This window comes from Mercenaria mercenaria, chromosome 18 (assembly GCF_021730395.1).
Source record: "Mercenaria mercenaria strain notata chromosome 18, MADL_Memer_1, whole genome shotgun sequence".
Classification (NCBI taxonomy): domain Eukaryota; kingdom Metazoa; phylum Mollusca; class Bivalvia; order Venerida; family Veneridae; genus Mercenaria; species Mercenaria mercenaria.
This window is the reverse complement of record NC_069378.1, coordinates 15,591,328-15,605,280: the sequence shown is the minus strand read 5'-3', so window position 1 is coordinate 15,605,280 and position 13,953 is coordinate 15,591,328. Positions and strand designations below refer to the sequence as shown.

General features: G+C 33.2%; 1 protein-coding gene across 3 annotated transcripts in view; it reads right to left on the bottom strand.

Moving 5' to 3' along the window:
- LOC123538869 (probable E3 ubiquitin-protein ligase TRIML1) overlaps positions 1–13,953 on the bottom strand; it is a 54,073-nt gene that overhangs the window by 2,918 nt on the left and 37,202 nt on the right. Inside the window, exons 3-11 of one of the 3 annotated variants that reach the window (XM_053530580.1) lie at positions 9,691–9,874; positions 8,977–9,017; positions 6,810–6,925; positions 6,389–6,474; positions 5,660–5,700; positions 4,346–4,461; positions 3,458–3,517; positions 2,983–3,039; positions 1,447–1,650 (exon numbers count right to left, since the gene is read on the bottom strand). In XM_053530580.1, coding sequence (XP_053386555.1) covers positions 1,447–1,650; positions 2,983–3,039; positions 3,458–3,517; positions 4,346–4,461; positions 5,660–5,700; positions 6,389–6,474; positions 6,810–6,925; positions 8,977–9,017; positions 9,691–9,874 — 905 coding nt within the window. The remainder of the gene's footprint in view (positions 1–1,446; positions 1,651–2,982; positions 3,040–3,457; positions 3,518–4,345; positions 4,462–5,659; positions 5,701–6,388; positions 6,475–6,809; positions 6,926–8,976; positions 9,018–9,690; positions 9,875–13,953) is intronic. The other 2 variants (XM_053530581.1, XM_053530582.1) reach the window with 2 other exon arrangements.

The window sequence follows — 13,953 nt, the reverse complement described above, 5'->3', positions numbered from 1 at the left end:
GTATTTCATCTTTCTTGTCGACGCTTCTACCAACCATTTTTACTACAGTGGTCAATGATTGCGTGTATTCAAATAGCAAATTTTATGTCTTACACTTAGTCTAACATGTACATTTATACACCGTTGTGTAGGTATTGAATAACCCTATACAGGTAGGTATTGGTTTTTATCGTGCCCCACGTGGATATCGAGCTAGAGGACAATAAGCAATTCATATCGAACACTCCTCGTAGATGTATGGTAATAATAGGCACACTTTTTTGAAACCTTCTTTATTATGTCAAACAATTACTAAACTTAAAGATAATCCTAATCCATGTTACCGTTCATTGAATATATACAGTCATGCACATGTAAATATATATTACGGTCTCATTCATTTACAAACGTTATAAGAAAATGCTCATTCTTTTACAGAATTAAACGGGACTTAAAATAAATTCAATTTATTGAAAATAACTTTTTTCAGTTGAGAACACTATTTAAAATGGAAAGTTGAGGTTTACTTATGAAACATATTAAAAGCTTTATAAAAACAATTCAGTTTGAGCCATTCTTCAACAACATACATCAATATATGTATTTATATTTCACACCGGAACCAGTGTGAATAACCCAAGCATTATGGTTGTATCGTGGAAACAGGTACGCTTTTGCTCATGCGATGACGCTTTATTTGTCATACAAAATATGCAGGTGACGTTAACTACGATAACTCTGAACTTACCCCTACGTCCGAGCAATTTTGTGAAAGAAATTGTTCCAAATTAGGGAAATATCATTAAGTGTTTATTAGATTTCATAGGTTTCTGTCAGTTCATAAAGAACGTAAAACATTGTTGTTTTCCTTCAGATGGTTATTTTACCGGTTATTTAATGCATCAAAATGCATTCTTGAAGATATTTCGTTCAGTTCAATTTTACAATACAAAAAGTGAACACATAACCTAATTAGCATTAATAACTTAAACTTGAACACATTACACTGGCTGAAAGCTGGAAATAAAGTATGTTTGAAATTTCAGCGTTTTCAATTATTTCGTTCATATGAGATAATCTACAAAGCTGGAGGATATATTTTTGAAATGAATCATTTCAAAGGAAAAAAAAGAAAAAAAAAAATTTTGAAAAGTAATGAAAATAGATGACAATACTGATTCTATAATAGTTAAGTGAATAAAAGAAAACGACTCTTTGTTTTAGTATAACCTTTTCGGGTTTTTCCTATCCTACCAACAGGAAATTTCATAGTGTTAGAAAATTGACACTAATAGAGCAAGCTATTTCTGTGTACTATGACTGGTTGTGTATCCTTGCTTAATAAGTCTGTAATCTTTTTTCGATACTTTTAACGGAATAACATGTTTAGAATTGTTGTTACTAGAAACTGAATCAACTGAATCAACTGAATCCTTATTTAACCAATGTAGTAAATTTGTAGCATACCAACAAATAGCCAGCAAAGTGAGAAAAGCGACTCTATAACAAAATAAACTTCCACGAAAGGATTGTCCAATGCCTCTCCTAACATTTGTTTGAATTTCCATAATCCTAAAGCTCCCCAGAAAAAGACTGCAAAGCAAGCTTTTACAAACAAATAGACAGCAGCTCGTCTTTCCAGATAACAGTCAGAGGATAACTTAGCGGCTCCTGTGTAAAAAAAGTAAGAAATAGCTTCTTGGTAGATGGGGATGCCAAAGCAACACTTACGGATCTTCAAAATATTGTATTTAATTTTTAACAATGATGCAAATATCTTTTGTAACATCTGACATCTGTCTGACCAGACGAAGAAGAATTTTCTGAGATAAAAGACTGGAAAATGATGACATTCTTTAAAGTTTATACCGACATATTGTATTGAATGAAAATACGCAAATTTACTTTTACAATGTTTGATTTAGATAAATTTTCTGACTAAAACTAGTGCACTCCGATAAAGCTGAGAAAATTGCAGTAACTTCATTCTGAATTTCAAAGAAGCTCATCGAAAAAACAGCTTACATTTATTACTAACAGATGTAAGGCATTTTTAATTATATATTCTCTTAAACAGATGCATAAAATACCAATAGATATAATAGAAGATATACTTTTCATTTCTGTAGTACCGTATTTTTCGGACAATAGGCCGCTGCACCGTACTGGCCGCAAACTTATATTTTAACTATTTCAGAAATAAAATTTACCATATAGGCCGCTCCGGCATATTGGTCGCGGCCTATACACCACAATGCGGCGGACATGACCATGTCGTATAAAGAAAGTCCTCAATAAATAGTCATTGAAATCAATTGTATTTACAGGTAATCACACTTGTTAATCCGTCGATTGCAGTGAAATATTTAGTCCGAATGCAAGATTTGGTGAGCTGATTTCAAAGGCTCTTTCGGCAAAATTGTCTATTCTGTACTCAGATCACGTATTATAAACAACAGTTGAATTTAAAAGGTCCGCAATGTTGCGGATGGACTTAACAAAAGGAGACAATATAGTCCAACACTAATATGTTCCGGTTTCAAGAATTTCAACAGCTTTCAAAATCTAAGTGAAAAATTAAAACTATTGTATAGGCCGCATGAAAGACACATTTAGAAAAATAAAATGACGTATAGGCCGCTTCGACGCATAGGCCGCACGCCTAAAAATCACTTTTTTTAACGTATAGGCCGCGGCCTATTGTCCGTAAAATACGGTAGATGTTTTTCAAAGCTCATAATTACGACAACAGTCATTTCCAAGCTACGCCTTTTACTGATGTAATATCAAACAATGCAAATCTTGGTTTAAATCATTATAGATTTAGAACAGAATACTAAACTATCTGGTTAAAATGTTTGAATTTTTCATCCGAAATCTGAATGATACAACTATAAGACTTTATTTTCAATTAAGGATATTTCCATTTGCAAAGTCAGTTCCGATATAGACAATATATATTTATATTTAACTATGTATAAACATTAATGGAATTTTTATTACCTGCCACAAATCTGCTAAATGTGACAACTGCAAAAGTAACTATAAAAACCATCAACACTGAAACAAGTGAAAGGTAACGAATCACAAAGAATCGAAATAATATGTATAACAATTTAAGTTTATAAAACGGAATAAAAAAGATGTTAAACGTGAAGAATCCAAAACTCAAGGATCACACATTCAGTAATGCATCCAAAAGTGTAGACCTTTAAAGAGATTATCTGATGTTTTGACATTGTATTCTAGCTTTGTCGAAAATATGAGACTTTATCAAAGAGTTTATCTGTCGATATTTACCTATTTAGTTTAACATGGAAACTGTCTCACTTAAAAGTTACATAAAATGCATTTTGCGAATGCCCTGGAAAAACCATCAGCTCTACCATTTAAGCTTCTAATTACTTGATGGGTTTATTAAATTAGATTAGATACCAGTCTAGTATGCTATATTTATCTAGCCATTCGTTATATTTACATGTTTTGTGGTTATTCAAAATGTCTCGCACAACACAACGTATGTATGTTCTGGTCTTTTCTGAAATAAAGAGTTTGTCAGTCAACTAGTTATACAAATATTATGAGGAATGTGCAAATATTTTGTATATAATGCTTTTTTGATATATTGAACACACCCATGAAATAAATTTTGGTTACCCTAGTATATAGTATTCACATCATTGCTCAAGTCCTGCTTTGAAGATTTCCATCAAGGACAATATTTTAAAAATATTTGTCGAATATTATACCGATTTTCTTACAAACGTTTTAAAACTAACAAAACTCATTTCGAATCCACGGCTGATTTCTAGATCTTTTCTGAAAGGGTAAATTGGTGTAGAAAAAAAGTAATGCACCTTTAACTTTAAATAACCTTCACAGGCATAAGAAGTTAACCTTTTACATCGATATCAGAAATTTGTGTCAACTAATGTAAAATATATCTTCCATACACGGATGAACTTTAGAGACATACAACTAATCATTTGTCAAAAGATGTTTCTGAATTTCAACATATAATCATACAAGCTTAAATCAACAAATATAACAATATGTTGACTAGACTAATCACTTGATTGATAATTAATGATTGTTCAACAAATGTCAGATGTTTGTTATGTAATAATGACAAATGCCAGTATATTTTACAGATTTTTTCAGAGAACTGACAAGATATTAGATTTAGGATATAGACCGTCTACATTCAAAATTTTAAAATATATACATATATATCATAATCTAGGAGCCAGTCTAAGAGTTGATACACTTGTGACATGCGTATTGATATACAGTCAAGTAGTAAACTCTAGGTGAAGTACACTTAGGGACAATAAAATTATGGCTTTGTTTCAAATGTAAAACATACTAAAAACAAGACATTCGCTCTCGTTTCCTTGGTTTTCTAGCCGCCTTCTTGTATCGTTCTCTACATTTCGTTGGTTTGCACGTCTTCTCCGTTCTTCTTCTGCTTCTCGTGCTGATCTTTTTAATAAAATACATAAGCAGTAATAAGTTCAAAACACTTTCTAATGTCTTACTTGTACCTCCCGAAAGTTGATAATATAAAATGACTGTTATGCGTTAACGTCACGTCGACCTTCTATATTTGGTGCTATATATATGCGCCATTAAATAGTGCTTCTCAATTTCATTTACGTGTTTACATTAACACATATAAGATAGCAGGGCAATTTCTACGCCGTCTTTACATTTTAACCTCCTCGTATTGTTTAGATATTATATATTTTTTATATCATAACATGATTCTGTTGTGAACTATTTCAATAAATGAAACATATTTCGATGAAATGTCGTTGGCAAATAATCTAATTTTGCATTTCGAAAGATTGTGACGTTCTCTTAAATAATAACTTCATTGTTTGTTATTATAGAGATCAAATATGCAAGTAATTTCTTTTTATCGCATGGGCCATTCCAAAATATGCAAATACCTCATTTTGAAGCACGGAACAATGTAGATTGATATCCCGAGTTCAGTTCTACAGTGCGATTTGTCATGAAACAATACATCATTTATCAAAGGTTTCTAACCCAATGCATTTGGTATCGTTGTTACTACTAACTTAATTGAAGAGAACACACCAACTACTTTCTTTTTTGGAGTACAGAAAAAAAAGGTAAACTAATGGAACAAGGGGTCCGAGAAATCCACAAACACTCTTTGATATAAACGCAATGAAATATGATCAATCAACTGAATAAAAATGTATAAAAAACATTTGAAAACAAGTTATTGAAGCCGTTTAGATGATAAAACAAATCGATTCTCGGGTTCTGGACACTTATTAAACGTTAATATAAAATGACCCAGGTTGTTAATCTTTGAAAACATGTCTCTTATCAACAAAATATTGAACTTGAAACATATATATTTTATAGTGTGACGCAAGCAGTTAGCAATGTCAGTGAAAAAAGTGCCTCATAATCTTTCGCGGAAATCCTAACGAATATACTGATCATAAAATCAATAACATATACATTTTTGTATAATACATCTATCCATTTTGTTAAGAAAATCCAACTGTCCTTTTGATTTTCTTAATATTAATCTCGAGAGATACAGGACTCCTATAAATACAAGTACGTTGTAATAATGTTCTTTTCCGTTTTCCTATATACTATTCCTGATCTGATGTTTATATCAAAGAGGCAAACTTACATTTGCAAGGCCAACTGTAATTCGAGATCGTCTCCTCGGTGCTGAAAACAAAGAAAATGTAATTGATGTTCGTCTTTCTTCTCATAAACTTTTTACTCGTTGCCGCCTTCTTGTTTCCATAAATTAAAGGTGGTGTGAATTTACTGAGGGAAAGTGTCCTAAACATGTCATACCTTAGCATGAATCTTCAAACATGATATCTGTAAATGCGAAGTCATTTTATTTCAAGAATAGTGTATACAGTACTAGGTATTGTTCTATGATCTGTAAACAATCTAATAAACCTTTGAACAATAATATACACTTCATCCCGATTACTTGTCATATACAACATTTTATAGCTTTTCCTTTAGTGGTATATTACATCTGAAAAGTCCATAAAGACTGTCTAAATTTAGAAAATACTAGTTGGTCCTCAGTTTGGCAATGTATCTGTTTTCTGGCATCATTTGAATGTAAAGCATGTCTTGTCAAAAATGTTTTATATTTTTGATGAATATAACATCAAATTCAATGGCTCAAGAATTAATAACCGTATACACATGATTGTATCCAACTTTACAGGAGGCTGTCTAAAGTTGGCTAAAAAGCATAATCATCCAAACATTTTTTTCTTTCGTATTTATGTAATATACCTACTCAATTACTTGTTGATATGTTTAATTACTCTTCATACACTTTGTATTTTTTATTTGTTACCCTTGTATGTTCAAATAAAATGCTACCTACCATTGGGTCCAAATGGCCCGTTCCTCCCGTATCGTTTACAGTTCCGTCACTTATCGGTGCAGTTGGTACATTTGAGAGAGCATCAGCTACAAGTAGTCTCTGTATTGTAATATTTGTAGGGATTGATTGATTGATAATAAATGATTTTTCAACAAATGTCAGATGTTTGTTGTGTAATAGTGACAAATGCCAGTATATCTTACAGATTGTTTTTCAGAGAATTGACATTATATTGGATTTAGGATATAGACCATCTACATTCAAAACTTTTAAAAAATATATATATATCATAGTCTAGGAGCTAGTCTGAGAGTTGATACACTTGTGACATGCAAATTGATATACAGTCAAGTAGTAAACTCTAGGTGAAGCACGCTAAGGAATAATAAAATTATGGCTTTGTTTGAAATTTAAAAAATACTAAAAACAAGACATCCGCTCTCGTTTCCTTGGTTTTCTAGCCGCCTTCTTGTATCGTTCTCTACATTTCGTTGGTTTGCACGTCTTCTCCGTTCTTCTTCTGCTTCTCGTGCTGATCTATTTAATAAAATACATAAGCAGTAATAAGTTCAAAACACTTTCTAATGTGAAAAAGAACATGCATATATACGTTAAATCACTGCGATATTAGAGTCACGTCTACGTATAACTTGGCGCCAAACATGCGCCGAGAAACAGTACTACAATATCTGATCTAGTTTTGGATATTAAAAAAAAACGTTTGAGAAACAAAATTATAAACCGAAACGATGTTAACGCTCTGAATAGATTATAAAGCGCGCAAAATAACTCACTAGACATCTGAACGCTTCTTATGTGTTCCGCGGGACGTGTTACTTCCCGCAATTTGATAATATGAAATTACTGTTATGCGTTGACGTCACGTCGACCTTCTATATTTGGTGCTATATATCTACGCCATTAAATAGTGCTTCTCAATTTCATTTACGTGTTTACATTAACACATATAAGATAGCACGGCAATTTCTACGCCGTCTTTACATTTTAACCTCCTCGTATTGTTTAGATATTATATATGGGGCGTTCCATGAGAAAACCCGTATTATTGACAAGAAATTCAAAATTGAGATAATAACATATTCATAAAGAACATTCTTTCATCTTTCAAATCTGAAAATTTGAAGTGATTATCTTCACTATCTTAAAAGCTACAGTGTTTTTAAGTTAGTCACCGAGGGTATTTTGAGACGTGACGTTAAGAACGCCATGAAAGCAGTATGACGTCGTTGTGCATGCCCTGTATTTTTCAAGTCATTAATGGAACAAATTATGCGTAACACTTACTTAACATCATACATTTGAATATTTAGGAACAGTTTAAAGCGATTTTACTGAGAAAAAAAACATAACCATATATTTTTAGTTTCATCACGAGCCTTTTATCTATACACCTCTATATTTTCATGACGCATGGGTGCTTTGGAATTTCCGTTGCCATGACAACAGAAACAACATTTATATGAAAAATATGGTAGACTTTGATTTGTCTTAGATGACACAATTACAATATATTAGTTTCTAGCTTCTGGAGCAACATAAGAAAAACAGCGGTTTTTCAGTATTTTACACTGCTAATTATACAATAGTTATATCATGTCACTAATACAGGTTTTCTCATGGAATGGCCCATATATTTTCATATCATAACATGATTCTGTTGTGAACTATTTCAATAAATGAAACATATTTCGATGAAATGTCGTTGGCAAATAATCTAATTTTGCATTTCGAAAGATTGTGACGTTCTCTTATAATTACTTCATTCTTTGTTATTAAGAGATCAAAGATGCAAATAGTTTCTTTTTATCGCATGGGCCATTCCAAAATATGCAAATACCTCCTTTTGAAGCATGGAACAATGTAAATTGATATCCCGAGTTCAGTTCTACAGTGCGATTTGTCATGAAACAATACATCATTTATCAAAGGTTTCTAACCCAATTCATTTGGTATCGTTGTTACTACTAACTTAATTGAAGAGAACACACCAACTACTTTCTTTTTTGGAATACAAAAAAAATAGGTAAACTAATGGAACAAGGGGTCCGAGAAATCCACAATCACTCTTTGATATAAATGCAATAAAATATGATCAATCAACTGAATAAAAAAATGTATAAAAAAGCATTTGAAAACAAGTGATTGAAGCCGTTTGGATGATGAAAACAAATCAATTCTCGGGTTCTGGACACTCATTAAACGTTAATATAAAATGACCCAGGTTGCTAATCTTTGAAAACATGTCTCTTATAAACAAAATATTGAACTTGAAACATATATATTTTATAGTGTGGCGCAAGCAGTTAGCAATGTCAGTGAAAAAGTGCCTCATAATCTTTCGCGGAAATCCTAACGAATATACTGATCATAAAATCAATAACATATACATTTTTGTATAATACATCTATCCATTTTGTTAAGAAAATTCAACTGTCCTTTTGATTTTCTTAATATTAATCTCGAGAGATACAGGACTCCTATAATACAAGTACGTTGTAATAAGGTTCTTTTCCGTTTTCCTATGTACTATTCCTGATCTGATGTTTATATCAAAGAGGCAAACTTACATTTCCAAAGCCAACTGTAATTCGAGATCGTCTCCTCGGTGCTGAAAACAAAGGAAAGGTAATTTATGTTCGTCTTTCTTCCCATATACTTTTTACTCGTTGCCGCCTTCTTGTTTCCATAAATTAAAGGTGGTGGGAATTTACTGAGAGAACATACCTTAGCATGAATCTTCAAACATAATATCTGTAAATGCGAAGTCATTTTGTTTCAAGAATAGTGTATACAGTACTAGATATTATTCTATGATCTGTAAACAAACTAATAAACCTTTGAACAATAATATACACTTCATCCCGATTACTTGTCATATACAACGTTTTATAGCTTTTCCTTTAGTGGTATATTACATCTAAAAAGTCAATAAAGACTGTCTAAATTTAGAAAATACTAGTTGGTCCTCAGTTTGGCAATGTATCTGTTTTCTGGCATCATTTGAATGTAAAGCATGTCTTGTCAAAAATGTTTTATATTTTTGATGAATATAACATCATATTCAATGGCTCAAGAATCAATAACCGTATACACATGATTGTATCCAACCTTACAGGAGGCTGTCTAAAGTTGGCTTAAAAGCATAACCATCCAAACTTTTTTTTTCTTTCGTATTTATGTAATATACCTACTCAATTACTTGTTGATATGTTTAATTACTCTTCATACACTTTGCATTTTTTATTTGTTACCCTTGTATGTTCAAATAAAATGCTACCTACCATTGGGCCCAAATGGCCCGTTCCTCCCGTATCGTTTACAGTTCCATTCCTTATCGGTGTTGGTACATTTGAGAGAGCATCAGCTGCAAGTAGTCGCTGTATTGTAATATTTGTAGGGAATCCAGATATGCCGGTTGCAGGAACTATGTGCTCGACCCGACATTCCGGACATCGCACCACATTCCTAACGATATACAAATATATAATCATATAATTACTGACGTCTTTTTTTAGTCAAATTAACGACTGTGTCTACTTATAGCAGTTCGCACAATGCCTGACTTTATAGTGCTGACTCACGGGAATATCACTCCGTAGTCACGTGACATGATACCCCAAACAGTCACATTGTACTGACATCGGGTTTATTAGACCTAGAGCTATCCTCAAAGGCGAGGAAAAAACTGGTTCTATTTTTCAAGTCTTTTGTATGACTCGGCTATGGAGCGGACCCACCACCTTCCACACTCGAAGCGGACGTTCTAACACTTAGCTACCGATGCAATATGACGATCAGCTGCAGAGTGCGAATCAGTATTTTGAAAGTGATGAACAACTTTTGAATTCGTAAACAAAACTTAATTTTAGCCTATCTGACTATCAAATACATTGTAAAACATGATAAGAATTCAAAAGTATTGAAAAGATAGGTTAATATTTAAGCCTTTTTAAACAGACGTTGGAGTTAAATTAAAAAATGCTGGTTTTACTGGTTTTGTGTAATAGTAAGAACAAGGAATGAAGTATTTCCACGCAATAGAGTTTTCTACTGGAAGGAGACAAATTATCTAAACTGCGACTTAACCTATTGATCTGATATCTGTCAATGACACATTTATGATATTTCATGTTTAAATTTGTTGGAAAACAAGAGAAAAAATGAAAATGAAGTACTCAGCTTATGAAAGGGAATAATTCTGAAGAAAATACACCAACACGTTTCTAAACAAGGTCTATATGGAACACGAGCTTGTTGCGCTGACTACTTGTACAAAGAAAAAGTTACAGACAGGGGAAAAAGTGACCAAAATATTTTACAGACCAGGAAAAATCGGTGTTGACTTTTGACCTTCTAGTCTGAGCAAATGTACACAGTAATATGGAAGACAGAGGCAGCGATCAGACAGGAAAAAACATATAGACCTTTGATCTGCAAATGTGACTGACTTTTGAGCTAGGGTGTTGCACACGACACATCATTTCATTACTTGGTACATTTATGCCAAGTAATATTAAAATCCCTTTATGAACGGAAGAGTTATGAACTGGATACGAAATGAAAACAGGCGGAGGGACGAACGCCCCCACGTTTTGCTATTAGTTTGTTATTCCATTGTTTGAAAACGAAAGAATGACCAATTAAAGAACAAAAGATTTATCTGGTTATGGAGTGAATACAATGGATTTCTATTGTCCTTGGCCACACCTCCTACCACCTAAAGTATCAATCGTTTGCTCGGAATGACGGACGGACAGAAAAGCGCTACCTATGACTTTTTCCAATTAGTAGTGGAGTAATAAAGTAATAAAGTAAAAATTGTAATAAATTATTTTTTTAAGTGTGAAAGTAGTAGAGGACCTGACTCTAGATCACTTTTCCCCTTCTTTGTCTATATAAAGCCGCAATCTTGGATTGGGAGGAGTCAATTTTCGGGATGGGACTCATTTGAACAAAGTGACGTCACGTTAATATGTGTATCCATCATTTTAGATATTGGAAATAATGATAAGATAAGAAACAATACCGCTCTGTTCATCTTTTATTTTTTTGTATAAATAACAGTCAATATATATACTCAATATCCATACGGGTAAGATGTACGTCCATCTCTCACTCTATTTCTTGAGAATCTGTCACCGTTACGACTCGGTTTGATGGGCCTATAATCATGTCCTTAATGGTTTCAAATTTGATTGACAATTGATTTTTAAAATTCAGAGTGATACCTTTTATTTTACAGCGAGTTTATTCTTTGTTCTAATAGTAAATTTTTTAAATAATTAAAATTTTAATGTGTATATACCATTTTAGACCATATATAGCTACGAAATCTTACATTTCATCCGCTTGTAAGCACGTTGTTTAAACTTTATAACATCCAAATGTTTATTTGACAATTTATTATGCCACCCGCCACCCACCCACCGCCACCCTCCACCGCCACTTCCACCGCCACTTCCACCACCACCACCCGCCACCCGCCACCACCCGCCACTACCACCACCACCACCCGCCACCGCCACCATCCTCATCATTGCCACCCGCCACCACCACCCGCCACTACCACCGCTACCCGCCAACACAACCATCACCACCGCCACCCGCCGCAGCCATCGCCACGCGCCACCCGCCAACTGCCACCCGCCATCGCCACCGCCGCACCCCCCGCCAATCTGTTTGCCTAATTATCTGATTAAGATCGGATAAGCAATGAAACCCTACTCAAAATTTCCCAATCAGACTTTCAGCACTTTGATACAACCCATATAGACTTTAAGCGCTTTGATACTACATGTTTCTAATGAAGAAGGATATTTTGTGAATTTAATTATCTCGGTTCAATATGCATATTAAGAGATTACACGCGCTCTTCAAGAGTACAATTGTAATAAAATTAGCGTATCGATAAAAGGCCACTTGAGGAGTTGTCAATCTTGTACCTAAATAGTCCCATTCACGCTTAATTAGTATTCTTAAAGTTCATCTTGTTTTACACCACTTGATTTATATCGGAAATTGTGCATTTCTTTGTTACCACGGACAACCAACAATTGAAAATTAATCACATGCATGTCTCTTTAAATAGAGACCAACATGCCAAGTTGACATTTTCAAAACAAGAAGTCAGGTTTAAAAAACGTAAAAACATTGATATAGAAAAGGCGATTTGTCTCATTAAAGAAGTAAGTAATCATTTTTATTACTCCGCATTATTTAAGTGCTATAGATGTCACTACGATATGTAGTCGTGTATAAATTTTGGCTGGTATTGTACAGATCTGTAATAAATTCATGATGTTAAAACATATGGTTACTGAATTCTATAAATGTTAGGCCATTCCGTGGAACGTTTGTTCTATTTTAATTCTTTACATAAGAATGATCTTTTTGATTTATGACTGTTAAACTTTTTTTCTTGGTGTGAAACAGTGGTTATGTGCTGACAGACAGGTTACGTTTCAAACACTAAACATAGAAATCATGAATGAAGAGAATAATAAGTGTTTTTACACATCTTAAGAAGAAAATTCCCGAAAAAAAGATTGTACTGTTCCTAAAAAGTCACCATTGTACTAAACATCTAATAGCAACTTTGTTACACGAAGTTGCCAGAAAAAAAACACAATTTTGAATGGTTAGAAATGTGTGGGTCATTAATGGATATAGATATAATAAACCGTCTGATATCTTATTTAGCAGTGTCATTAAGTACACAAGATTGGTAATGTTTATTTCACTAGTTAAATTAAATACAATCCCGTTAAAATTAACGGTAGCATGTGTCATTTCTATTTATAAACTATGGCTCACTAATGTACAATTGAATATTTTATGGCGTGCACTCTAGTTTTGCCGTATTTATCATCGGCTATTTACGAGGGAACACGAAGATTTTAATCATTTAAAATTTTACTGTTAGAACATAGAACAATAAGCTGTTTTTTCGCTATAAATGTACCAGTGTAAGTTCTGGACTGAAGCATCGTTTAACGCATTTAATGCTTCATGGTGGAGAAAAAACATATTTATCCGATTTAAGAATGTTCAATCGGAATGGGTGGTATCCAATCAGAACACTGCTGTGTATTATATTGATCAGACCGTCGCCTTGACTTTATTTATTATACTTTACCGTGGAAATTTATTCACTACCATTTTGGACATCGAATTGTAAGGAACTGCGCGAGTAATTTGGGTCCAAAGACAAATACTACTTCCAGTTATGTTAACATTATCTAAATATAGCTTATGAAGTAAAGAATAGATTACTCATTATTGGACTGTGAGACATTATCTAAATATAGCTTATGATTCAATAACGAACAAAATATGGTAGTTAGTATTTTTGTCGGGTCAATCATTGTCACGGCGCGTATAGTTATTACTCTAGCTGAAGTTCTCTTGAAGGTCGTGCGTGATACTATAAATACGTGTGTGAGTAATATACCTTATGCCTTCAGGCAAATCGGCACAGGCAGCTTTCAATAATCAAAGCGCTTAAAGTCTGTATGGATTGTATCAATGCGCTGAAAGTCTGTATG